The sequence below is a fragment of the Lutra lutra genome, chromosome 15, assembly GCF_902655055.1.
Source record: "Lutra lutra chromosome 15, mLutLut1.2, whole genome shotgun sequence".
Taxonomy (NCBI): Eukaryota; Metazoa; Chordata; class Mammalia; order Carnivora; family Mustelidae; genus Lutra; species Lutra lutra.
The window spans coordinates 69,899,631-69,923,662 of record NC_062292.1 but is presented as its reverse complement, the minus strand read 5'-3'; the positions used below and the strand labels follow the sequence as shown (position 1 = coordinate 69,923,662).

At 51.9% G+C, this 24,032-nt stretch overlaps 4 protein-coding genes across 7 annotated transcripts; all 4 read right to left on the bottom strand.

The window, feature by feature from the left end:
• Positions 1-7,662: 7,662 nt before the first annotated feature.
• On the bottom strand, positions 7,663-9,259 carry LOC125086386 (protein farnesyltransferase/geranylgeranyltransferase type-1 subunit alpha-like). Its single transcript, XM_047705677.1, has one exon. The coding sequence runs from the start codon at positions 9,257-9,259 to the stop codon at positions 8,120-8,122; it is 1,140 nt and encodes a 379-aa protein (XP_047561633.1). The 3' UTR covers positions 7,663-8,119.
• A 4,302-nt stretch (positions 9,260-13,561) lies between these two features.
• Positions 13,562-14,752, bottom strand: S100A6 (S100 calcium binding protein A6). The gene is made up of 3 exons (XM_047705342.1): positions 14,601-14,752; positions 14,103-14,261; positions 13,562-13,790 (listed from the first exon to the last, which is right to left on the bottom strand). The coding sequence occupies exons 2-3, from the start codon at positions 14,238-14,240 to the stop codon at positions 13,656-13,658; spliced, it is 273 nt and encodes a 90-aa protein (XP_047561298.1). The 5' UTR covers positions 14,241-14,261; positions 14,601-14,752; the 3' UTR covers positions 13,562-13,655.
• A 984-nt stretch (positions 14,753-15,736) lies between these two features.
• On the bottom strand, positions 15,737-18,466 carry S100A5 (S100 calcium binding protein A5). 3 transcript variants are annotated; one of them, XM_047705338.1, is made up of 3 exons: positions 18,051-18,452; positions 17,633-17,786; positions 15,737-16,005 (listed from the first exon to the last, which is right to left on the bottom strand). In XM_047705338.1, the coding sequence occupies exons 2-3, from the start codon at positions 17,768-17,770 to the stop codon at positions 15,862-15,864; spliced, it is 282 nt and encodes a 93-aa protein (XP_047561294.1). In that variant the 5' UTR covers positions 17,771-17,786; positions 18,051-18,452; the 3' UTR covers positions 15,737-15,861. The 3 variants fall into 3 exon arrangements, with proteins under 3 accessions (XP_047561294.1, XP_047561293.1, XP_047561291.1); XM_047705337.1 differs by having other exon boundaries at positions 15,737-16,002; positions 17,633-18,466; XM_047705335.1 differs by having other exon boundaries at positions 17,633-18,452.
• Positions 18,467-20,785: 2,319 nt separating this feature from the next.
• On the bottom strand, positions 20,786-22,936 carry S100A4 (S100 calcium binding protein A4). 2 transcript variants are annotated; one of them, XM_047705339.1, is made up of 3 exons: positions 22,843-22,936; positions 21,807-21,962; positions 20,786-21,068 (listed from the first exon to the last, which is right to left on the bottom strand). In XM_047705339.1, exons 2-3 carry the CDS (start codon positions 21,945-21,947, stop codon positions 20,904-20,906), a joined length of 306 nt encoding a protein of 101 aa, XP_047561295.1. In that variant the 5' UTR covers positions 21,948-21,962; positions 22,843-22,936; the 3' UTR covers positions 20,786-20,903. The 2 variants fall into 2 exon arrangements, with proteins under 2 accessions (XP_047561295.1, XP_047561296.1); XM_047705340.1 differs by having other exon boundaries at positions 22,803-22,883.
• Between the last annotated feature and the right edge of the window lie 1,096 nt (positions 22,937-24,032).

Genomic DNA, 24,032 nt, shown 5'->3' with positions numbered 1-24,032 from the left:
ATGCTCATAAAGATACTCGCTAGAATTGAGAAAGGAGTGCAGGACCTCCATGAGACCCTCCACAAAGAGATAGGAGAGCTAAAAAAAAGAACCAATTAGAGATAATGAACTCACTAAATGAAAATAAAAATAGACCACCTGGAATAAATAGCAAACTCGAGGAAGTAGAACAGATCAGCAACGTGGAGGACAGAGTAATGGAAAGTAATCAAGCTGAGCAGATAAAAGAGGGAGAAAAGTACACAAAATGAGAATAGACCCACAGAACTCAACGACACTGTCAAGCATAACTGTTGCCTGATAGGGATCCCAAAAGAAGAGAGAGAAAAGGGGCAGATTAATTTGAAGAAATAATAGCTGAAAACTTCCTGAATCTGGGGAAGGAAAGAGAAATCCAGATCCAAGAGGCAGAGAGCCCCCAACAAAACCAATCCAAAGAGGTCTGCACCAAGACACAAAGTAAATAAGATGGCCAAAAGTAGTGATGAAGAGAGAATTTTAAAAGTAACAAGAGAAAGGAAAGCAGTTACATACAATGGAAAAACCATAAGGCTATCAGTGGATTTTTCAGCAGAAACTTTGCAGGCCAGAAGGAAGCAGCATGATATATTCAAAGCCCTAAAAGGAAAAAATCTGCAGCCAAGAATACTTATCCAGCAAAGCTTTCATTCAGAATAGAAGGAGAGAGAGAGCTTCCCAGAAAAATAAAATTAAAAGGAATTCATGACCAGGAGCAAAACCAGCCATGTCCCCATCACACACAATGCCATCGGCCTGTGGGTCCCAAATTCACAATCCCACCGCCCTCCTGCCCATGTCAGAATGCACTGACTGCCACCTGCTCAATGACAAGTCAACACGTCTTCACCACAGATTGACAAGGACTCAAACTGACACTCTTGCCCTCAAATTCCAGCCCCTGTGCTCAAGTTTGTGCATAATTGTGCTCAAGTGGGCATAATTATAACAGCAGAATGAAGCCACCCAAATAGTGACACTAATTCTGTGGAATACATATATAATGGATAAAAGGAGGGTGCTAGGCCAAGAACATCAACAAGCACATCAAAAAACAATACATACAGCACATGATCATGGTTACATCCTGGTTACAAAAGAAACAAACCCAGGAAGAATAAAACAAGACAAAAGCAGAGAGGATGACAAACCATAAGAGACTCTTAATCATAGAAAACAAACAGAGAGTTGCTGGAGGGGAGGGCGGTGAGGGGACAGGGCAGCTGGGTGATGGGCATTAAGGAGGACACGTGATGTAATGAGCACTGTGTGTCATATAAGACTGCTGAATCACAGAACTCTACCTCTGAAACTAATAATACACTATATGCTAATGAACTGAATTTTTTAAAAACCTCCAAAATTCACTAACTAATTAATTAATTAATTAAAATGGCCTCAGCAGAGGGGTGCCTGGGTGGTTCAGTCGATTAAGCATCCAACTCTTGATTTTCACCCAGGTCATCATCTGAGGGTTGTGAGATCAAGCCTGGCATCAGGCCCTGCATTAGGTGTAGAGCCTGCTTAAGATGTTCTCTCTCCTGGAACGCCTGGGTGGCTCAGTCGGTTGGTTAAGCTTCTGTTTTCGGTTCAGATCATCATCCTGGAGTCCTGGGATGGAATCCTACATCAGGTTCCCTGCTCAGCGGGGAGTGTGCTTCTCACTCTGCCTGCTGCTTTCTCTCTCTCTCTCTCTCTCTCTCTCTCTCTCTCTGACAAGTAAATAAATGAAATCTTTAAAAATATATATTTTGGGGGTGCCTGGGTAGCTCAGTTGGTTAAGCAACTGCCTTTGGCTCGGGTTATGATCCCGGAGTCCTGGGATCGAGTCCCACATCAGGTTCCCAGTTCCATGGGGAGTCTGCTTCTCCCTCTGATCTCCCCTCTCATGCTCTCTCACTCTGTCTCTCTCTTTCTGAAATAAATAAATAAAATCTTTAAAAAAAAATTCTCTCTCTTTCTGCCCTTCTCCCCACCCTCCACTCCCTCTCTTAAAAAAAACAAAATATATATATATATATATATATATATATATATATATGCCTCAACAGAGAGTACCCTAAGGCACCTGGTGGAAATGAAGGCAAATTTGTCATAGAAGAACCCATCTTCAACCTAGACACTTGAAAAATAGCCACAGATAAAATTTCCAGAAACACGAGCTCACAGTCAAAAAATTACAAAATACATAAGGATATTAGGCAACACGGACAAGAGCCAGAAGAAACAGAGATGAGAATTTGCCCCAAAAGACTCCAATATTGAAACATTAGCCACAGAACATAAGATAATTATGTGTAATACATTTAACAATAAAATGAGTTGATATATTAGCAAAGGGCAAGAGACTAGAAAAACACCAAGTATAATCGAAGAACCAAATAGAGAAATGAAATGCAATAAAATGTAAATTTTTATTTTTTTTATTTTTTTTTAAGATTTTATTTATTTATTTGACAGAGAGATCACAAGCAGGCAGAGAGGCAGGCAGAGAGAGAGGAGGAAGCAGGCTCCCCGCTGAGCAGAGAGCCCGATGTGGGGCTCGATCCCAGGACTCCGAGATCATGACCTGAGCCGAAGGCAGCAGCTTAACCCACTGAGCCACCCAGGCGCCCCAATAAAATGTAAATTAAAATAAAGAACAATAATTAAAATTTTTAAACTTGATGAATGGATTTAACCACAAACAAGAGACAGCTGCAGAGGCAATTAGGGAACTATAGGAGAAATTACCCAGAATGTCATACAGAAAGACAGAGAGATGGAAAACATGAATGAGAGTTCAAGAGATAGGGAGGAGAGAATGAAAGCTCTAACATGCAGAGTTCCAGAAAGAAAAGAAAGGAGAGGAGAGGAAGAAGTAATAATAGAGCCAAGGAAATATTTACAGAAACAGTGGATGAGAATTTTCCAAAACTGAGGAGAAACAGCAATCCACAGCTTCGGAACAAGTGAATGAACCCCAACTAATGAATCCCAAGCAGGTTAGATAGAAACAAATCCAATCCTAGAAATATAATACTGAAACTATAGAAAAACAAAGAAAAAGACAAGATCTTAAAAGTAGTAGAGCAAAAAGAGGACTAAAGGACTAAAAATTAGACAGCTGATTTTTTTCAAAAACAAAAATAAACAACAGAAGAAAGTGGATAATCACTTAAATAAGCAGGAAGAAAATTCAACCCACCCAAAATATCTTCCAAGAACAAGTGCAAAATAAGGAAAAACAGAACCTAAGAGAATTTGCTACCAAAAGATAAGAAAATGTTTAAGAATGAATTTCGAACATAAGGAAAATTGAACAGATGAGTGGTGAAGTGTGTGGCTGAATATAAATTATTTAAGTCGTGATGCTGACTTGCGGAGCCAGAAAGAGAAAACCGATGAACCTGACAACGGAGGTGCGTAAACCAGGAAGGGGCATCACAATCAGGTATTTTAAGGTCCTGCCAAATACTTTGCACTAACAAACACAATATGCGTGTGACTGTGTCCAAGGTTGGCACTGAAGTAACAAGCGTAGACTCTATGCCAGGCTCACACACGAATTAGGAAAAAACCGAAATGAGTGAAAAATTACTTCAGTCAAATATGATTGGAAAAATAAATACAGAGAATAAGGGAAAATAGAAAGGCATAAAATAAGACAGTAGAAATAACAAATACATCAGTAATTTCAATGCATCTGAATGAGCTCAATATTCCACTTAAGACAGAAAGGTTATCTGATCAGATTTTTAAATCTCCACATGCTGTTCACAAGAGACAAATCCAAAGCAAAAGGACTCTAGTTAATAAGAGCAGAATGAGGGACGCCTGGGTGGCTCAGATGGTTAAGTGGCTGCCTTCAGCTCAGGTCATGATCCCAGAGTCCTGGGATCAAGTCCCACATCGGGCTCCTTGCTCGGCAGGGAGCCTGCTTCTCCCTCTGCCTCTGCCTGCCTCTCTAGCTGCTTGTGCTCACTCTCACTCTCTCTCTCTCTCTCTCTCTGACAAATAAATAAATAATCTTAAAAAAAAAAAATAAGAGCAGAATCAAAAAAGATACACCATGCAAACATTAACCCCATAAAAGCTGATCGACATAAAGTATAACATGTAAAGAGCATTATTAGAAATTTTAAAAATCACATATTAATAAAAAATCCCCCAAAGATATAACAACTCTAAACTTGTTTGCATTTAATAATGTAGCCTGAAAATACATAAAGCAAATAGTAACATAATAAGAAATGAATAAACTCACAAACTTGGAGAGATATTTCAACATACTTCTTTCAGTAATTGAGAGAACAAGCAGACAGAAATCTCTATAAAAAAGAAGGAAACAGGGGCACCCGGGTGGCTCAGATGGTTGGGCGTCTGCCTTCAGCTCAGGTCATGATCTTCGGGTCCTGGGACCAAGCCCTGCATCAGGCTCCCAGCTCATCGTGGAGCCTGCTTCTCCCTCTGCCTCTGCCTCTCCCCTTGCTGTGCTCTCTCTGTCTCTCTCTCAAATGAATAAATAAAATAAAATAATAAAATACTATAATAGAAAAAGAAATGGGGGAAGAAAACTTTCCCCCACTCATTGTTTGAGGCCTTTATATCCAAACCTGACAAGGATAACACAAGAAGGGAAAATTACAAACCAATCGTACTAAGAATAAAAATCTGAAATACAGTACTAGCAAACCAAATCCAACAATATATAAAAACTGACATGTCACCAGGGCACCTGGGTGGCTCAGTTGGTTAATCCTCTTCCTTTGGCTCAGGTCATGATCTCAGGGTCCTAGGATCGAGCCTCTCTACTCAGTGGGGACCCTACTTCTCCATCTCCCTCTGCCTCTGACCCCCACTCATGCTCCCACTCTCTCTCTCTCTCTCTCAAATAAATAAATAAAATCTTTTTTAGAAAGATAATAAAGTTTAAAAAAATTGACATGTCATGATCGAGTTGGGTTTATATCAGAAATATAAGTTTGGTTTAATCATAGAAAATAAAGTTATGGGGCACCTGTGTGGCTCAGGCATTGAGCGTCTGCCTTCCACTCAGGTCATGATCCCGGGATCCTGGGATCAAGCCCCGTGTCGGGCTCCCTGTGCAGCAGGAGGCCTTCTTCTCCCTCTCCCACTTCCCCTGCTTGTGTTCCCTCTCTTGCTGGTGTCTGTCTCTGTCAAATAAATAAATAAAAACTTTTTTAAAAAAGGAAAAGAAAGTTATATAATTCATTTCATTAACAGATAAAAGAGAAAATTCGGCAATCATCTTTTTTTTCTAAGATTTTATTTATTCATTTAGAAAGAGAGCGTACATGAGCAGTAGGTGGGCCAGAGGCAAAGAGAAAATCTCAGGCAGACTCCCCGGTGAGCACGGAGCAGGACATAGGGCTGGATCCCAAGACCCTGAGATGGGAACCTGAGCCGAAGCCAAGAATTGGCTGCTTAACCAACTGAGCCACCAGGGTGTCCCACCAGCCATCATCTTAACATATGCAGAAAAAGCATTTTTTAAAATATCAATTCCTGATTTTTTTTTTAGTAGACTCCACACCCAGCATGGAGCCCAGTGTGGGGCTTGAACTCAAAACCCTGATATCAAGACCTGCACTAAGATCAAGAGCTGGACGCTTAACTGACTGAGCCACCCAGGCACCCCTCAACTCATTTTTTTTTAAGATTTTATTTATTTATTTGACAGAGAGAGAGAGATCACAGGCAGGCAGAGAGGCAGACAGAGAGAGAGGGGAAGCAGGCTCCCCGCTGAGCAGAGAGCCCGATGCGGGACTCGATCCCAGGACCCTGGGATCACGACCTGAGCTGAACGCAGAGGCCTTAACCCACTGAGCCACCCAGGTGCCCCTCAATTCATTTTTTTTAAGATTTTATTTATTTATTTGGGAGAGAGCATGCACGAGAGAGCACCAACAGGGGGAGAGGCAGAAGCAGGCTTCCCACTGAGCAGCGAGCAAGGTTTCTGAATATAAAGGCAATACAAAACTCAGTAACAAAAAGGAAAGAAATTCTGTCACATGCTCTAATATGGATGAACCTTGAAGACAGGACGTTAAGTGAAATAAGCCAGTCACCAAGAAACCCAATACTGTATGGCCCCCCGTGCATGAAACACCTGAAGCAGGCAAACTCACAGAAACAGAAAGTAGCTTGCTGGTTCTGGGGACCAGGTGAGGGTACAAAATGGAGAGCTCTTGTCTGAGGGATGTAGGGTTACACTTCTGCAAGATGAAAGCCATCTGGAGACCCGTTGTCCAACAATGTGAACATACTTAATGTACAAACCTGTACACTTAAAATACCAAAGATAGGGCGTGTCTTGGCTCAGTCAGTTAGGCCTTCGACTCTTAGTTTCGGCTCAGGTCATGATCTTGGGTTCAGGAGATCAAGGCTCAGGTCATGATCTTGGGTTCAGGAGATCAAGCCCAACACAGGACTCCGTGCTCCGTGGGGGGTCTGCTTGAAGACTCTCTCCCTCTGGCCCTCCCTCCCATTCAATCTCTCTCTCTCTCTCTCTCTTTCTCTCTCTCAAATAAATACATACATCTTTTTAAAAAATGGTTAAGATGAGGGGGCACCTGGGTGGCTCAGTCAGTTAAGCCTCCAATTCCTGATTACAGCTCAGGTCAGGATCTCACGGTTAGGGGATCAGGTCCAGAGTCATGCTCCACACTGGGCATGGAGACTGCTTAAGATTCTCTCCCTTCCTCTCCCTCTGCCCCTCCCCCCTCAAAAAAAAAGGATAATTGGTAAATTTTGTTATGTTTTATATGAAATAGGAAATGTTTCAGTATATTAAAACTCAATTACATTTCTATACCAATAACAGAAAAATAATTTTTTTTGAACATGCCATTTGCAACAATGTCAGTAAGTGCCTATTGGTGAGAACAACAGCATGCTATTCAAAGACATTAAAGATCTAAATAAACAGGGAGGTAAACCTTCTCATATTCGTGGATTGGAAAATTCAATATTCTCCACATGGTCCACAGAATCCATGCAATGTCAAACAAAACCCCAAAATCCCAAATTCTGTGGCATTAACAAGCTCAACAAGCTCACTCTAAAGCATATATTTTAAAGTAGAGGGCAGAGAAACACCAGAGCCTGCAGCAGGTTGGAAACCAAACCAGTTATGTACCCACGTGCAAGAGAGAGGGACCCGTGGCATTACATGCTCCTGAACTCTGTCCAGTGACTTGAGCAATGTGAAGACATTTGTGTCCTACGCGAGGAAGACCATCGAGGATGACACAGTTGCACATGGGAGGTTTTTAATGGACTAGAAGATTGAGGACTGTTTCCTTTGGGAAAATAAAGACAAAGGAATACAATCCCCAAATAATAAATAAGTAAATAAAAATGGAGGGCCAAGAATAGTCAAGAAAATGAAGAGCGAGGTGAGAGATTTGCTGTACCACATATCAAGGATTATTATCAAAATATTTTTTTAATGTCTAAACGTAGGATGGTACTGGCAGAGAAGCAGATCGATCGATGGAACAGAAGCAAAGAAACAAATCCATACGACATGTACTGCGCAACTGGGGTTACAGAGCGGTGGGGAAAGGATGGAATTTTTTTTTTTTTTTTTTTTTAGGATACATCTATAATTTTATTACAAAATCATTCTTTTGGCATTAGTTGGTTACAGTGATAGCAAGATACTGTGAGTGTAACATAGCAGCTCTAATGTAACATTGCATTCCCTGCTTCCTGAACCCTAATTTAAGTTATCTTATATCCATTACATACAAGTTACCTGCGTTCATTAATGCTGCAAATCCTGATGCATAGTTCCTTTAGGGAGGAGCTGATGCTAAGGGATTAGAGTAAATGTTGGTAAGTCTACAGAAGTTCCTTCATGGGACTTTCTGTTTCTTCTCCCTCCCCCCAAATTACTTTGCTTTAGAATCAAATTACTAGTCTGAATAGCAGCAGCACCCAAGGAGCATCACACTTAGTTCTTGTTAAAAAGCAATTACCTGTGCAATGCACGTTTTACACCACAGGCAAAGGGAATGATTGCTTTAGTTTTAAACTCCTGCATTAGAGTCTCTTAAAAAAATAAAAGCATTCCATCGAGTTCTTCCAGATGGTGTTATTGCTGTACATTTGTTGGTGGGTCACTCTCTGTGCTGTGTTTACTTTGAAGGGATCTTCCAATATATCTCCAATATTCCTTTCTTATAGTGTCCTTTTCTTTAGCTAGAATTTCACATAACTCTAATGCTTTATTAAGAATGTCCTCCTTGTTGTCACATTGGTTTTCTAGCATGTCTTCATAGATATCCACGAGAAAGGCAATTAGGTAAGGGGAACTGTGACTTGGTTGTAAATCAAGTAACTGATTTAACAGATTCGGGTATTTGGAAAGACCACGATCCTGTAAAATCCCTTTCAAATAGTTCCATGCACTTTCATTATGTGGTACTAGTTTAATCATTTCCAGAGTGTACTGGACTTCTCTCTCCAATATAGCACGATCATTATAGCCAGTGGTGTTAGAAATTACGAAGTATCTTTGGTTCCAGACAGAGTTATTTCTCACATCCTCTTTAAGAAGTTGGTCTACATACTGCAGCTCATTATCCCAAAGTTTAAATTCCTGAATAACCCACTGTCGATGTTGCCAGGCATGATAATTCTTTGCATCCTGATTAAGAATATCAGCAATAAACTCAAGCTCCTGAGAAGGATCTTTTAGCCATTCCACTAAAACTCGCCTATGGTGCCAAACTTGATAGTTTTTGGGCTGTTCCTCAATTATTGCAGTGATGTAGTTCATCTCCTCATGTAGATCCTTTTGAAGTGACTTTAAGAGAACTCTCCGAAAATGCCATACTGTATAATTGGCTGCATTTAACTCAATAGCATCTCTGGTTAGTTTAAAAGCTCGTTCACTTCTTTCATCACGCTGCAGAACAGCCCGGAAATAATCATAAACATCTCTAAATTTTTCACTGTAAATGATCTGGACCACTGGATTGGGGCCATCATTCTGCGGTACCGGATCTATATCAGCCCATTCTGCTCTGTCCCTGTACAGGACATAGGTGGGAGAGTCCAGGCTCAGGAACCCGTCGTCCATAGGGGACGCCACCGCTTCTCCGGGCTCAGCCGCCATAGCTTCTTCCTGCTGCTGCTGGGGCGGCGGAGGGTGCGGCTGGGGCGGTGGCGGCTCCGGCTGACCGGACTCGCTGTCCTGCGAAGCCTCCCCAACCCCCTCCGTGGCGGCCATCTCGCCCCGGTCCGCAGCGGAGGTGGCGGCGGCAGCCCCGCCCCCCGCGGCCCCGCCCCTAAGGATGGAATTTTTAATTCATTTTTCTGGAACATTTATCTACCTGGAAAACAATTAGATTTGACTCCTTCATCACACCATATGAAATACATGGTATTATTCCATCTATACAAAGCTAACCATAATGCAAAAACACATATTGTTTAGAGATGAAGATATTAGTAGTAAAAACTATTGAAGAAAGAAGAAATGGGGGCGCCTGGGTGGCTCAGTGGGTTGAGCCTCTGCCTTCAGCTTGGGTCCTGATCTCAGGATCCTGGGATCAAACCCCACATCGGGCTCTGCTCAGCGGGGAGCCTGGTTCTCTCTCTCTCTCTCTCTCTCTCTCTGCCTGCCTCTCTGCCTACTTGTGATCTCTGTCTGTCAAATAAATAAATAAAATCTTTTTTAAAAAGAAGAAATGATACACACAATGACGGGACAGTGGCTCCACTTGCAGGGAAGGAGGTGGGATGGGGGAGTCCATCCCGGGAGTTGAAAGGGAAAGGTAACATTCATTTCTTTTTTTTTTTTTTAAAGATTTTATTTATTTATTTGACAGAGAGAAATCACAAGTAGGCAGAGGCAGGCAGAGAGAGGAGGAAGCAGGCTCCCCGCTGAGCAGAGAGCCCGATGCGGGGCTCGAACCCAGGACCTGGGATCATGACGAAGGCAGCGGCTTCACCCACTGAGCCACCCAGGCGCCCCGTAACATTCATTTCTTAAGCTCAAGGTTCTTAGGCCATGATTCTTATATCTTAGATGCTCCGCAAACCCTTTCATATGACAATATGTAATCGTCATAATGTAATCAAGTAAATTTCCTAATTAAGACATATAGGAAAAAAAGATGAAGAAACGACCAACTATGTCATGATAAGATGCACACTAGGACGCCTGGCCCGGTCAGTCATCAGAGCAGGCAACGCTTGATCTCTGTCGTGAGTTTGAGCCCCACGTGGGGTGCAGAGATTACTTACATAAAGAAAACTTAAAAAAAAAAATGCACACACTAGTGAACTGGCAAGGGGAGGGCCCAGCTCTGACCACGTGCCCAAGCAGAGGCTCTTACCTCCCCGGAACTCCGGAACTCCGCCTTTTCACTCATTAAATAGGGCTAACAATACCGGTGCAGATCTTCTGAGAGTCACAAAAGACAACGGACGAGGAAGTGTCTTGTAAAAATAAAAGTGCTACACAAACGTAAAGCGGTGTTATTCTTAATAATTTCCAATTTGCTGGGCAGGGAATAGAGAGCTGCAGCCTGGGACTCGGTCCCACCCCTTCTGCAGCCCTTCCATGGGCTCACAGAAATGGGCAGCGGCCCTGCCGCTCAGCTTCAGGCCTCAGGGCCCCCCCGCTGAAGGGTGACTGTCAGTCCGCACGGTGAGGGGGACAAGAGCCTCACCTGGGGCAATGGGGTCACACAGCCACTTCCTCCCATCCTCAGGTGCACCTCAGTGAAGGACAGAGATCGAATGAGCCCCCCCATCCGAACCTCTCCCTCTCCTCTACGCCCGACCCCTACTCCACCAAGGTAGCTCAAAGGGTTCACTTCAACTTTACATCAACTGGAGTCAAATACCCGAAAAACGAACAGCCCGTGCACAGCCCCCCAACCAGATCCCATTGGAAATGCTGCCTCCTCCCACCACCACCACCACCACTCCCCAAAAAAACCTTTAAAATCATACCCTGGGGGCACCCGGCTGGCTCAGACAGTAGAGCCTGGACTCTTGGCTGGCCTCGGGATTGTGAGTTCAAGACCCACATTGGGTGAAGAGATTACCTAAAAATAAAAATCTTTAAAAAAAAAATCATACTCTCAAAGCAAACGAAAAGATTTGCTTTCTATTTGGGATTTGTTTTATTTTTTTAAATCCATGTTCCCGTTCCCTTCCACCGCTGTGGGGAAGCAGAAGCCAAAGGACAAACGTCTTTATTCCTCAGATGGACTGCGCACGTGTGTGGGTTCACTTCAGCCTCCACGGCTCCCCAGAAACGTGGGGCTGAGCCTGCCAGAGCAGCTCCGCCCTCGCCGTCGGGGACAGCTCCTGCTCCCTCTTGGCACCAAGGTCTTTGGGTCCCTGGAAGAGGGGAAGGGGCTCAAACCCTAATCTCTGCAAACCGCCGTCCTTCCCCGGACCGGCTCGCGCAGGTGCGTCGCAGACGAAGTCGAGTTAGGGTTAACCCTGACCCGTACCCGTACCCGTACCCTAACCCTTAGGTACCCTAACCCCGTAGAGACCGGTTGCTGGAACCCAGAGACCCCGCCGCTGACGTTCCCCGGGCGGGCAAATCCCGTCTCCCGAGAGCCCGGGCTGCGGGTCGCGCCGAGACCGACCCCCTCCAGGGCTTCAGGAAAGCGGGCGCCGCCCTCCTGCCGGCGTCCGGCTCGCGGCCCGCACGAGGGCGCCCGCTCCGCGCCCCGAAGTGCCCGCCGTGGAGGCGGCGCCTGTGCTGGGAGAGCCGGGGCTGGCACGGGGCTCTCCAGCCTGGGGGCCGGCAGCCCTGCGTCCCTCCCGCTTCCCCTCCGCGCCCGTCCCACTCCCCGCGGCGCAGGAGGGGCAACTGAGGGGGAACTTTCTCGACTGTTCTCTCTTCGCAGCCCCAGGGAGAAGGAAGACAGTTCGGCAAAGTGGGGCTCCCAGGAAGTGGGGAGGAAAGAGGGAAGGAGCCTATGGCCTCCCTCCGAGGTGCCCAGAACCTACAAAGGAGCGTGCCCAGCCCGGACGAGGCCTGGAGGGGGACAGCGACAAATGGGACATGGGACAAATGCCCCATTGCCCTTAGGCCCAGTTTATCCCCCTGCCCCACACCCTGAAACCTCAAACGCAAACAATGCATTCAGTCGGTAATTCCATTAGTCATCCTCCCTAAGCGGGCGAGAGCCGGCTTGGTTCCCTGGAGTGACTGGGCTGACTCATGCCGGGGCTGCAGGGATGGGCCAGATCCGGATTGACCAAAAGGCTGAAAGGCTCGAAGCTGTGCTTAGCCCAGCCCCTGGGACCCCACGGTGCCCCCATCGTGAGAACCCGGGGAATCTCATGTTCCTGCAGCCGCCCCCAACACAAAAGACAGAGACAGACTCTTAAAGTAGGCCCCCCACCTTCAACTGGGCCATGGGCAGCTGCTGTAGGCTCAGCCCGCCAGTGGCCTCTGTCCTGCCAGGCTTGGGGCATGCCAGATGCGCCCTCTCTCCCTCTCTTCACTGCATAAGCGCCCCCCCACCCCCGCCCTTCAGTCAGCACACCCAGAGCACAGCAGGCCTTTGTCTTCTGGGACGCTGCTAATGAGGTGGGAGGCAAAGGCAGAAAGAAATGTAAATAAAATTAAACGCCCTTACAGCCTGTGTCCCTACACGCTGCACCCGGTGGATAAAATACTCCAGGCAGGCAGAGTACAACCTTCCTCCAGGAAGCTCCCTACTGTCTTAATGTAAACGCTTTGCTAAAGGGGGAAAACCTTACTCAGTTTGACAATAGCCAGGCATCTGGAGAATCTGCTTTAGCCCGCAGAAGTCCTTCTGGAACTTCCCTTATCTTTACTTCCCCCAACCCAGAGGTGTACAATCAGTGGTTCCTCACAATCCTGGGACAGCAGCTCTTTCTGCCCACGGGTCCTGTCCCCATGTTTTAATAAAACCCCCTATTTGCACCAAAGATGTCTCAGGGGGGCGCCTGAATAGCTCAGAGAGTTAAGCTTCTGCCTTCTGCTCAGGTCGTGATCTCAAGGTCCTGGGATCGAGCCCCCCACCACTCAGGGCTCTCTGCTCAGCAAGGAGCCTGCTTCCCCCTCTTCTCTCTGCCTACTTTTGATCTCTCTCTGTCAAATAAATAAATAAAATCTTTAAACACACACACAAACACACACAAAGATGTCTCAGGAATTCTTTTTTGGCCATTGGCTCCAGCCCTCACCAACCTCAACAACATTCAAAAATTACATCACCAGGACTATCTCTGCTCCATTCTGGACCCATCACAGCCTGGCTTGGGCACCATTTCCTTCCCCACCCACATTCCAGAACCCTCTTTCCTGGGAACCACGTGAGCCTTCCTTAAGAAGCCTTCATCCAGGGCGAGACCCTTTTCTAATTCACATGCAGTCACCTTACAGGCTAGCAGCAGTCAGGGTGGCCCCAGGTGTGGGGCCCTGCCATGTCACTCCCAGAGGTGACCATGAGCAAAGTCTGAAGGCTGGCACAGCACCAATAAGAGGAGGGAACAGAAATCACTAGGAAGCCAGGACACAGAGGCAGACTTGACCAAAAAAAGTTATTTATTGAACAATTACCCACCACAGTATTTGACTTAGGCAGGCCCCCTCAAGGGTGTCTCCACCTCCTGATTTGTTTTCAGCCCTTGAGAGCGTCATTGTAGATCAAAGCCAAGGCCCCCAGAAAGGTGACATATTCCTGGAAGTTCACCACCTGGTCCTTGTTCCGGTCCAGGTCCTCCATGAGCTTCGCAATGTCAGCATCCTGCAGCTTCTAACGTGTCAGAAGGGAAATCCAGACTCAATGTGATGAGAACCTCGGGTTCTCTCCCTTGCCCCCTCCAGGCAGCCCTCCCTCATACAGGGGACCCTGTGTTCTCCTCGTCAAAGACACTGGCTTTATTTCTCCACTAGGCTCCGTTCCTCACTGGCAGAGAGCACCAGGCTGAGGACTGGGAACTGACCCATGGTCCCAGTAAGCTGTGGGCTCGGGCCCCAGAATATGGATAACTGAGCGTCAGATGCACCTGGCCCCCTCCTTCTCCTCACCCTGCTTCCCAAGGGCCCGGGGAGCGGCCTTACTCACCGCGCCGATGGTGAGCTCCTTCTGGATCAGCTCCTTCAACTCCTTCTTGCTCAGAGTGCTCCTGTCGCCTTCCTTGCCCGAGTACTTATGGAAGATGGCCACGAGGAGGCCAATGGCCTGGTCCAGGGGGCACGCCATGGCTGGGCGCTGGGCTCAGAGCTGGGGGCGGAAAGGCTGGTCAGTGCCGAAGGGCCTCCCCACCCGCCCACATTCATATTCCCCAAGAGCTATGTATGTCCCCAGCCGCACCGCACCGGTGTCACCAGCCGAAGTCGGCTCGGGGCTTGGCGGGAGGGAGAGGCAGACCTGAAGGCCCCGAGGAGAGAGGTGGCCAAGCAGCAGGCCGAGAGCCAGCCTCAGGGGCTCCAGAATTCGGGGAGGAGGAGGGGGACCGCACACCCGAGACACACCCTCCCGCAGCCCGGGGTGCACTCGGGGGAGCCACCTGCCGCCCGGGGGCCGATTCACCCTAGGGCGAGCGGCTCCGCGAGGACTCACCGCTCGGCCGGGAGAGCGTCCGCGGACCCGCGGGGCTGTGGCCAGCGCGCCTTTTAGCGGCCGCCGGGCGGAGGCCGGGCGAGTCAGAGCCCACCCCACCCCCCGCTGCCAGGCCCCCAACCCCGCCCCGAGCCCCCCCCCCCGCCCCGCGCCGCCCTGGGCCAACTTCCCCCCCACCCCGGGCCAGCCCCACCGCGCCCTCCGCGCCGCCCTCAGGCCCGCCCCGTCCAGGCCCGCGGGGCGCCGGCACCACACCCGGGCCGCCCCCCAGCCCTCCGCGCCTCCGGCCTCGGGCTGTTCCGGTTCCCGGCACAGAACGGGGATCCCAGGGGAGATCGTTGCCAGCCAGGGACACTGAGCTCCCGGCCAGCTCCCCGGTCCACGGCGGGGGCGGGGGGGGGCTCCCTAGAGGGTGTTTGGGGACAACCCCCGATGAAGGAGGGGGAGCGGCCAGTGGTCTGTAACCTGTGATTTAAAGGACATCTGGAACACCCACCCCTCAGCAAAAACAAATTCCCACCACCACCCTCACAGCCCTTCCTCCCCCGGCGCAGCCCGTCCCCTCCTTCCCTCGCCCCCACCCACGCCCCACACCCTGGAATTCCGCCCGCGGCCTCCCGCCGGGCGGTGTGCGCGCTGCGCTCCAGGGAGCTCTGTAGCCTCCGGTGGAAACGGCTTCCAGATCCTCTCCTGAGTCGTAGAGGGGAGCGAAGACAGCCGGAAGCCCCGGACCCCACAGAGGACTGGGGTGGGGCGGGGCGAGCTAGCCGCCCAGGGGGAAGTGGGGAAAGGAGGCTGGCGAGGGGACCTCCTGTGGCCTCAGACTGGCTTGTCCACCGCCGCCCTGGGGAGCCTCCCCCAGCGCCCGCACCTCCTCCGCCCTGTCAAAGCGCTTCCTCTTCGCTTTCTCTGGGAGTCAAGGGAAAGCCTGGCCCAACTTCCCCATTTTCCAGAAGGGCAAAACTAAGCCCAGGAAGTTCAGTGACATCCACACCGAGGCAGGGCAGGAAGGGAGGAAGCCCACCACCCTAAATCCCCGAGGCCCTCAGCCCACGCGAAGAGGCGTTCTCCCTTGCCCCCCCCCCCCCTAGGCAAGGGAGACAAGACATCTTCAAAACCAGCCAGGAATGGAAAATCTTTATTTGCCCTGCTGGAAGGGAAGGCGGAAGCAGGGTCCATCCAGAAGGGAGGTGAGGGCTAGGGGCCAGAGAGGGGCTGTGAGAGGGGCTGCGGAGACCAGGGGGAAGGGGCTGAGCCCTGGTCATTTACTATCCTCCAGGAAGAAGTCGTTGTAGGCCATGCACAGTGTGGTAAGGAACACCGAGTACTCCTTAAAGTCGATTTCCTGGTCACTGTTCTTGTCCAAGCTCTTCATCAGGTCATCAATGCTGGTCTCCTTCATCTTCTTCGAGGGAGAGGGACAGGTCAGCCACCCCAAATAGCCCTGCATCACCACCGCACGGTGCCACCCACAACCCAGGAAGACAGCCTCAGGGTGACTCTTAGCTGGGTCCTCAACACGGAAGGTCTCAGCCCCCAGCGCACACCCAGCACCGGGCCTGGCGCCCTGAGGTGACCCACCCTGAATCCAAGCAACTGTCCCTAGGAAAGCCGGCCCAAGCACCCCTTCCTACAGCACTTCCCACCATCCAGGGAAATAGTGGTCTGGACGTTATACAGCGTCCAACAGAAATGCCTTGGGGACTGTGTGGCACTGAGCCTGATCAGACGTCTTCCGTCCCTGCAGAGGGTAGCTGAGACCTGACCCAAACAGCATGCCACGAAAGCCCTGTGTCGGAGCCCAGAAGCCACCGCGGCCTTCCCTTCCTGGGAGAGCTTGCCGCTCGGCTGTGTGGAGATGAGGCCGGGGCTCAGCCGTGTTCTGTCTGTCCCCTGCTCTCCACTGCTCTCCCAGACCAGCTCCACAGAGGATGAAACATGGCCCTCAGGTGGGACAGGAAGAAAACACAGACGAGTTCTGCCCTCCCCTCTTCACTGCCCTCAGTTCCCACTTTTCCACAGGAGACACACGTCAGGACAAATGGAGATGGAAACAGCTTCTCTGTGACATGGTCCTTGCCCCAGCATTCCCCAGGCCCTCTGTGCCCTGTAATTAACCCCTGGGGACCCGCCACCCCTCCTTTTGCCCTCATTAACTTCAGGATGCAGAGAGCCTGGCGGGAAAGCCGGAGGGCAAACTTCGTGAAACCCACACCTGCTCCTGTCTGCTGCCCAAGGGAGGCCCACCAGGGTTCACAATGTGACTGGAGAGGCCCCAGGACTAGATTTTCAAGGAAGAAGGAAGGACTCGGCCTCTTACTAGCTGGGTGTCTTTGGACAAGTTAGATAATATTTCTGAGCCTCTGTTTTCTCGAGCTGTAAAAATAATATAACTTCCTCATAGGCTTTCCCCTCGGTCAGCCACCTCCCACCTTCTCCATCTGGCGAGAAGCAGTCTGTCTCCTTCCATCCTTGTGTTCCCAAACGAGCAGGACACTTTTTGTTCCCATGTCGGTGCCAGCTGAGAGCCCTGGCTGTACAGAGCACACAGGCAGAGGCCCAGCCCTTGTACCTCACACAGCTCGAGCTGGGCACCCTGGGGCCTTGTCCCCCACGATTCCTCACACAGGCTCTTCGATGGCTCCGTGCGCCCGGCCTCAACACACAAGGCTCCCCAACCTCTAGGCCTTCATGCAGGCTGGAATTCACCCTCTGGACATGGCCCTTCCTCCTTCCCAGGGAGACCCAACTCACCTCCCATCACAGAGGCCGTGCACCTGTTGGCCCAAGATGTCCACCTTCTTCCTTAGTCTCTGTCAGTCCCATTGGTCACCCTACTCCAGGCTGAGAGCAGAGCACTGGGAGGGCAGGTGCGTGTCCCCTCTGCTGGTTCTCTACAGATGCAGAGCTGGGGCGTCCTACCTCACAGAAGGGGCGCCCCTACAGTGGTGTGGTGCTTCCTCTGTTCTCTTCCTCCCCCATGGTGTGCGCAGGGAGAACTCAGGCTTTGGGCTGGGGGAATAGTCACCTACCTCTCCAAGACACAGCTCCTTCCTGATCAGCTCCTTTAGTTCCCTCCTGCTCAGGGTCAGTTTGCTGCCTTCTCTCCCCGAATATTTATGGAAAGTGGTGACCATAGTGGTCAGGGCCTTCTCAAGAGGTGTCTCCATCAGTGAGCTCTGGAGGGTGAAGGGGGAGGGAAGGATCACCATCCAAGGGAAGCCAGACCTACTGCTTCCCCATCGCTAGTCCAGCCCCAAGGCAAACAAGGAACAGCCAGAGCCACGAGACCCTCCAGCCCCCTACACACGCCCCTGCTTAGGAGATGCTGGAAAAGGGCTCTAGGGGCAGATGACCTCTCCATGAGATGAACTGGTGGCAGACAAAGGAGCCAAGAAAGGTCCCCTGGCCCATTGAGCTCGGGCAGTCACTCCCCAGAGGCTGTCTCACCCCAGTCACCTTCCTATGCCCAGGAGCCTGAATCACCAGAGAGTGGGGAGTGTCCCATTATGGAGGTGGAGGACAAGGCAAAGACAGTCCAGGCTTCGGAGGGGGGCTGGAGCTGGACCTGGGAGCTAAGATCTCAGCAGGAAACAGGGCAGAGTTTGCTGGACCTGTCCCGCTGGTCTCAGTCTCTGGCCCACAGACCTGCACACAACCGGCACTGGGAGGGGAGGGCCTATCTCCAGGACTCCTCTGAGGGCTGGATCCAGAGGCTGAGTTTGAACGTGACCCTCCAGGTCCTTCAGCATGGCCACACCTACCCAAGGAAGAGGCCGCTCCCATGACTTAGGAAGGGGACAACACCCAAGAAACCTGGGGGCTCCGGGTCAATCTGTGTGGAGTCCAGAGCAAGAAGGAAGAAGCAGTTGGCTTTCACCTAGTGATTCTTGAGCTGGATCTGTCATTCACCTCTTGCCACCCCAAAACCTCAGCATCATGCCCCCTCACACTCCAGAAGACTCAGCCTTGAGCACAGGGGAGGGGAGGGCCTCTGGGCATCAGGGACAGCACCCCAGCTCTTCTGACTGCAACTGCATACCCAGAGCCCCTTCCCGAGAAACTCCGATAAGCACAGCTCCACACTCCGCCCTCCTTCATGAGCCCATGTCTGCCCAGCATGCCAGGCCTTCCTTGGTGGTGGTCCCCAAGGCTGTCGTGGTCTGGCCTCACCACCCTACTTGCCCCACCGTACAGATGAGCAGGGAGGTGAGGAGGAAGGACTCACCAGGGAAGGAGCCAGCAGACAACCCACACAGCACAAACAGTCTCCCTCCCACCACTCCCTGCCTTTGTTCCCTTGCTCTGGTCCCCAGGAAACCAGAGGAGGGAAGGAGCCAATGAGAAGGAGAGGGACCTGAGAAGGCCCAGGTCAGAGCCTCCTGGGATGGGGCTGGGGAGAAACCCCTCTGCCAGTCTTGCCTTCCTTGTTTCCCAACAGAGGGAAAGGGGGCATGTTGAGCTCATTGAGGCACACACATCTTCAATTCCAGAAGGTTTATTTTCCCAACCAAAACCCAGCACTCAATCTGATGGGACAACAGGGGTGGAAGAGAAACCAGGAGCCCTGGAAAAAGGACCAGGAAACGTGGCCAAACACAGGGCACCTCTTCACACCCTAGGCCACTCTCCATACTGCGCCTCCTGTCCACACCAGGAACAGAGCAAACACAACTTGAGATGGGAATCCATGAGGGAAGATGTTCCCTGCTGAGGGCATGGAAGTCAAGGTCAAGGTCATTAGCAACCATGGAGTCGAAGCTTAAGATGCCTCTCCGCTCATCTTCATGGGAAAGAGTTGTCAGAGATGTGGAACAGAGGCCTGGGAATCGGCGACATGGAAGGGGTCCAGGAAGGCTAAGCCCAGGTGACAGGGAAGCAGGCTCAGGGTGCAGTGCAGGATGGAATGGAGCAGGGGGCAGGGAGAGTGGCCTGAATCCGAGGAGAGACACTTTTACCACCAAGCGGTTCAAGTGTGAGAACAGAGCTGAGTCAGACTGCACCTGTGGGTGCCACATCCCCACCAGGCCTAGACCCTCCGCCCTGCGCCCACTCTGCCCCGCCCCGCCCCCACCTGGGCTGGCAAGGAGAGGGAGAGAGAGAGGCAGCAGGGACTGGTCTCTGAGCAACGGGAGTTTCCGAGGCAGAGTGATGCGGGAACATCCCTGGGGGAGGGCACTCCCTTAGAAGATGGGCGGCCAGGGCCCTGGCAGAAGGAGAGGAGGCAGGCTTTTTCCTGGACCAAAACCCTAGCCAGGCCTCTGCAGTCACACTCGGGGGAACATCTGAGTCACCTGCCCCACTGCTCGACACTGGAGAGAAAAACAGGGTGTAATGAGAAGGAAAGGGAAAGCTTGAAAGGTCAAGGGAACCAAAACCCCCAAAAAAGGGGCCATCACCCTCACCGCCTTCTTCTTAAAGGCCCCACAACCCCAGGCCCGGCCTGCAGAAGAACTTCCATCACCCATCAGCCTTTAACCTGAAGGGACACGACATTAGGCCTGGTGTTCTCTGGGGGAAGAAAAATCTCAGTTCTATTGATCAGATCACATGTCTGGAATTTCATCTCTAAAATTAGGGCCACCTCCCACCACTTCCCTCCCTCCCACCCCAGCTACCATCCTCCACTCTTCCCTTTGAGGTCCTTTTGTCCCTCTCTGAAGGACCATGACCCTAACTGGTAACAGCCCTCCTCCCAGGGTCGCTGGTGACATTCTCAGGCTGCTGCAATGGGGTGGTCTCCTTCCACATGGCCTCCCTGACCTAACCACGGACAGGAGGGACTCACCCATCCCTGGGCTGGAAACTAGGGCATTGGAAGGGGCCCGCAGGGCAGGGCCCTCGTGATTCAGCTCCTTGCCCCAGGGCACCCAAACTCCATTCCAGGCCCCAGCCAAGAGCAGATGTGACCTTCAATCTCTCCAGAGGCAAGGCTGAGGTGGGAGGGACTAGTCTGCTGGCAAAGACCCCACAGCCGGGGCGCTCCAAGCCTTTGGGAGTTCTTTGCCCTGCCCTGGGCACCATCAGGCAGCTCCATCATGCGCACACACAGTCTTCCACTCACCCCTGCCCCCACCCTCACTAGTCTGCTCTCCACGGAACCGCTGTCCACCGCCTGTGCTGCCCACCGTGACCCGTCCCTCAGCCCTCACCGCAGCCCCAGAGCCTCTCAGACCATCAACCTCAAAACTTCTAAGACTCTTTATTGAACTTGGTCACATCGTGCACACATCTGGGGGGGCCGGGGTGAGGTCCGGTGCCCTCTGCCAACAGGTAGGGTACCCCCACCCCCAGGGGGGGCTTTCACTTCTTCCGGGGCTGCTTATCGGGGAACCCTTCGAAGAACTCATTGCACATCATGGCAACGCATGACAGGAAGACACAGTACTCCTGGAAGTCCACCTCGTTGTCCTTGTTGCTGTCCAGGTTGTTCATGAGCTTCTGGAAGGCGGCCTCGTCCGTTCTCTTCTGCGGGGAAGAGTCAACAAGCAGAACCACATGTTCCGGCTCGCGGCAAGACTAGAGCCGTCCCCCATCTCCAGACGGGGCTCGGGAAGGCACAGCCTCGCCCTGGGGGCCCCGCTTTGGAACCCCTGCTCTCAGGGGCTAAGCGGGGTCCACAGAAGTTCACCCCAAGGGGACGTGCACGCAGCTGGAGAAGGGACCACCACGTCATCCCCCAAGGTTGTTCCAAGAATCCAGCTAGACAGTGGTCACGAAAGTAACATCTAAACTGCGCAGAGTCTGGTATAATCGGGAACTGGGAATGCTCAGGGGCGTGGACATGTGTCTCCTTGACTGTGGCTTCACACCCACAGAGACTCCAAAATTATCTGTTGCCGGACTGATGGCAAACATCCCAGTTTGTGGATCTCAGCTTTGCACTTTCATGGCCTTGGAAGTTGCTTAGCCACTCTGAATGTCTGTTCCCCTTTAGTTAAGTTGTGCAAAGCCCGTGGTGGGATCTGGCCTGCACCCTACCTGTGGGTCCCAGCCCTCCTCCTGCTGGGCTCCCGGAAGTGAGTGGTGGGTGCCCACTGTGTTCCGAACCAGGCCCTCTGCTCGGACGTCCTCATCCCAGGGACAGATGCATCCCAGGGACAGTAGCTACGGTTCTGCCCACAGGCTGGTGCCCCACCAGGCCCTGCCCCTTCCCCGTGGAGAGGGGAGCACACAGGGGCGTACTCCCAGGCAGTAACCACTCACCCCCAAGAAGCTGGGCAGCTCCCGGGTCAGCAGCTCCTTTAGCTCTGACCTGTTGAGCTTGAACTTGTCACCCTCCTTGCCCGAGTACTTGTGGAAGGTGGACACCATCACATCCAGAGCCTGCTCCAGGGGGCACGCCATGGTGGCGCTCAGGATCTGAGGGTGGGTCCCAGAGACAACCTTGTCTTCCCCAGCCCCACCCTCAGAATGCTCCACCCCACTCCCAGCCCCGAGGGGCCACTTGATGAGATTCTGCTCCCACCAGAGGGGGACCCAGAAAGGTGGGACGCGCCTCCTAGCCAGAAGTGCGTGCTTCAGGCCACCGTCCGGGCTGGACTGTCCTGTCCTGGCCCAGGCTCCGGATTGCAGGCAGCCTCACTCAGGCTGGGCCTCCCCCACTCTCTCCCCCTCCACCAGTACTCCCACAGCGGCCACACCCTGCCCTGTTCTCCCTCCGGGGGCTGCTGGAGGCCTGCCCAGGGGCGGCAGCGGAAAAAACCAGCAGCCCAGCCCTGGAGTAGGGAGGGGCAGGGTGAGGTGGCAGAGGCAGGATGCAGGGCGGGGTGCAGCCAGCTCCCTGCGGGGTGCAGAGCAGACACCCATAGGACACAAGCAGACAAAAGGCCAGTGGACTTCAGTTTGCTTCCCACACCCGAGTGTGCACACACAGGCCCGTGCGACCCAGCAAACAGCGGCCGATGTGCAGACCCACAGGTCACACACACACCAACACACGCTCCAGAAAGAGCACGTGCAAAGCCCAGCATCCCAGTGCCACCAGCTAGGTCGAATCCAGGCCCTGCACACTTCTTGTTTGTGGGTTTTTCTCTTGCACACGCATGCGGGCAGGCATGCTCGCGCGCACACACACACACTCACACTCACACACACCCCACTCCAGGGCCTCCACATCACAATCTCACACTGGACCCCGTTAGCATATCTGGCCCCCACCAGCCACTCCTTCCTCTGCCCAGAGCCTGACCCCAGCCTCACCCTGACACCCTTGTGTGCCAGTCAGGAGACCACGACTTACCAGGCCAAGAGGGAAGAAGAGATGAGGAGGGAGGGTGCGAGGAGAGGAAGAGTGGGGAAAACCCAGCGAGCGGTCTGTCCTATTTATACCCTGGCCAGGCCCTGCCCATAGCAGGGGTTGGGGAAGAGTGAGAGACAGTCCTCCTGTGGGCCCCTCCACCAGCCCGGCTGGGAACCCAGCTTCCTGCCCTGGGTAGGCACAATGGGAGACCCACACAGCCTGGGGTCTCCATGGGGTGGGCACTGCACTGTGGGCTCAGCTCAACCTGAATTTTCGGGAGCCAGAGGAAGTCTGTGCCCTGGGCACAGCGGGGGCGGGGGCAGGGAGGAGGTGGTCCTGCTGGGCAGCCAGAAAAGGGGAGACAAGGCAGGTGAGTGCGCACGGCTGGCTTGGCTGGTAGAGCACCCTGCTCTTGATCTCGGGACTGTGAGCTCAAGACCCATGTTGGGCAGGGAGCCTACTTAAAAAATAAAATACTATAAAATCTTGAAAAAAAGAAATTGCCCTGGAAATGTGGCTGCCCAGGCACTAAGGAGGGGACCCCAGGAAGCTCTCGCTGCCCTTCTCCCCTCCTTTAAGGGCACTCTGCCATGCTGACTGAGGTCCAGGGCAGGAGGAGAGTCTGGAGGAGGAACAGACCAACACCCAAAGGTGATGCTAGGACCACCCCAGGCACATCAGTGGACAAAGGTCCCGGATGTAGTGATGGAATAGGGAGTAGGAGTCAAGTGTGGGGCTCAGGGATGGACAGCAGGTACCCAGAGGATGGGGGAAAGGGAGGCTATCAGGATGGGGTATCTAGAGTTGGGATAGTATTAAAATGAAGAACACAGGTTGGGGTGGAAAGTTAGAGGAGAAATGGCACGAAGTGGGGAAGGCGGGGATCAGGGTCACCTTCTCAGAGTGGGGTATGAATTCAGCTTTACTGAGGATCAGGAGTAGGGAGCTAAGTCCCACAGCAGGTTATAGCTTCAGGGATGGGGTCTGTCTCAAGGTGTCCCCTCCCTTGGGCACCACTCCCTGGCCAAGAGCCACACCCTGGTCAGACCTCAGACACCCTAATCCTATTAGCTCTGCTCTCTGGGCTCCCACACCCAAGCCCACAAGTCCGCCCCACCCCTGCTCCCCAACCCTCCTCCTCAGAACAGCCTTGCTGAGGCCTGAGCACCATCCCTAGGGAATCTGGGGCT

Coding starts and splice junctions, on each gene's coding strand:
- S100A4 (XM_047705339.1), bottom strand. CDS start 21,947: ATGGCGTGCCCCCTGGAGCAGGCTCTGGATGTGATGGTGTCCACCTTC. Junction 21,069..21,806: donor AGCTGCCCAGCTTCTTGGGG/GTGAGTGGTTAC, acceptor TCTTCCCCGCAG/AAGAGAACGGACGAGGCCGC.
- S100A5 (XM_047705335.1), bottom strand. CDS start 17,812: ATGGTGATCCTTCCCTCCCCCTTCACCCTCCAGAGCTCACTGATGGAG. Junction 16,006..17,632: donor AGGAGCTGTGTCTTGGAGAG/GTAGGTGACTAT, acceptor TCTCCCTCGAAG/AAGATGAAGGAGACCAGCAT.
- LOC125086386 (XM_047705677.1), bottom strand. CDS start 9,259: ATGGCCGCCACGGAGGGGGTTGGGGAGGCTTCGCAGGACAGCGAGTCC.
- S100A6 (XM_047705342.1), bottom strand. CDS start 14,240: ATGGCGTGCCCCCTGGACCAGGCCATTGGCCTCCTCGTGGCCATCTTC. Junction 13,791..14,102: donor AGGAGCTCACCATCGGCGCG/GTGAGTAAGGCC, acceptor CTGACACGTTAG/AAGCTGCAGGATGCTGACAT.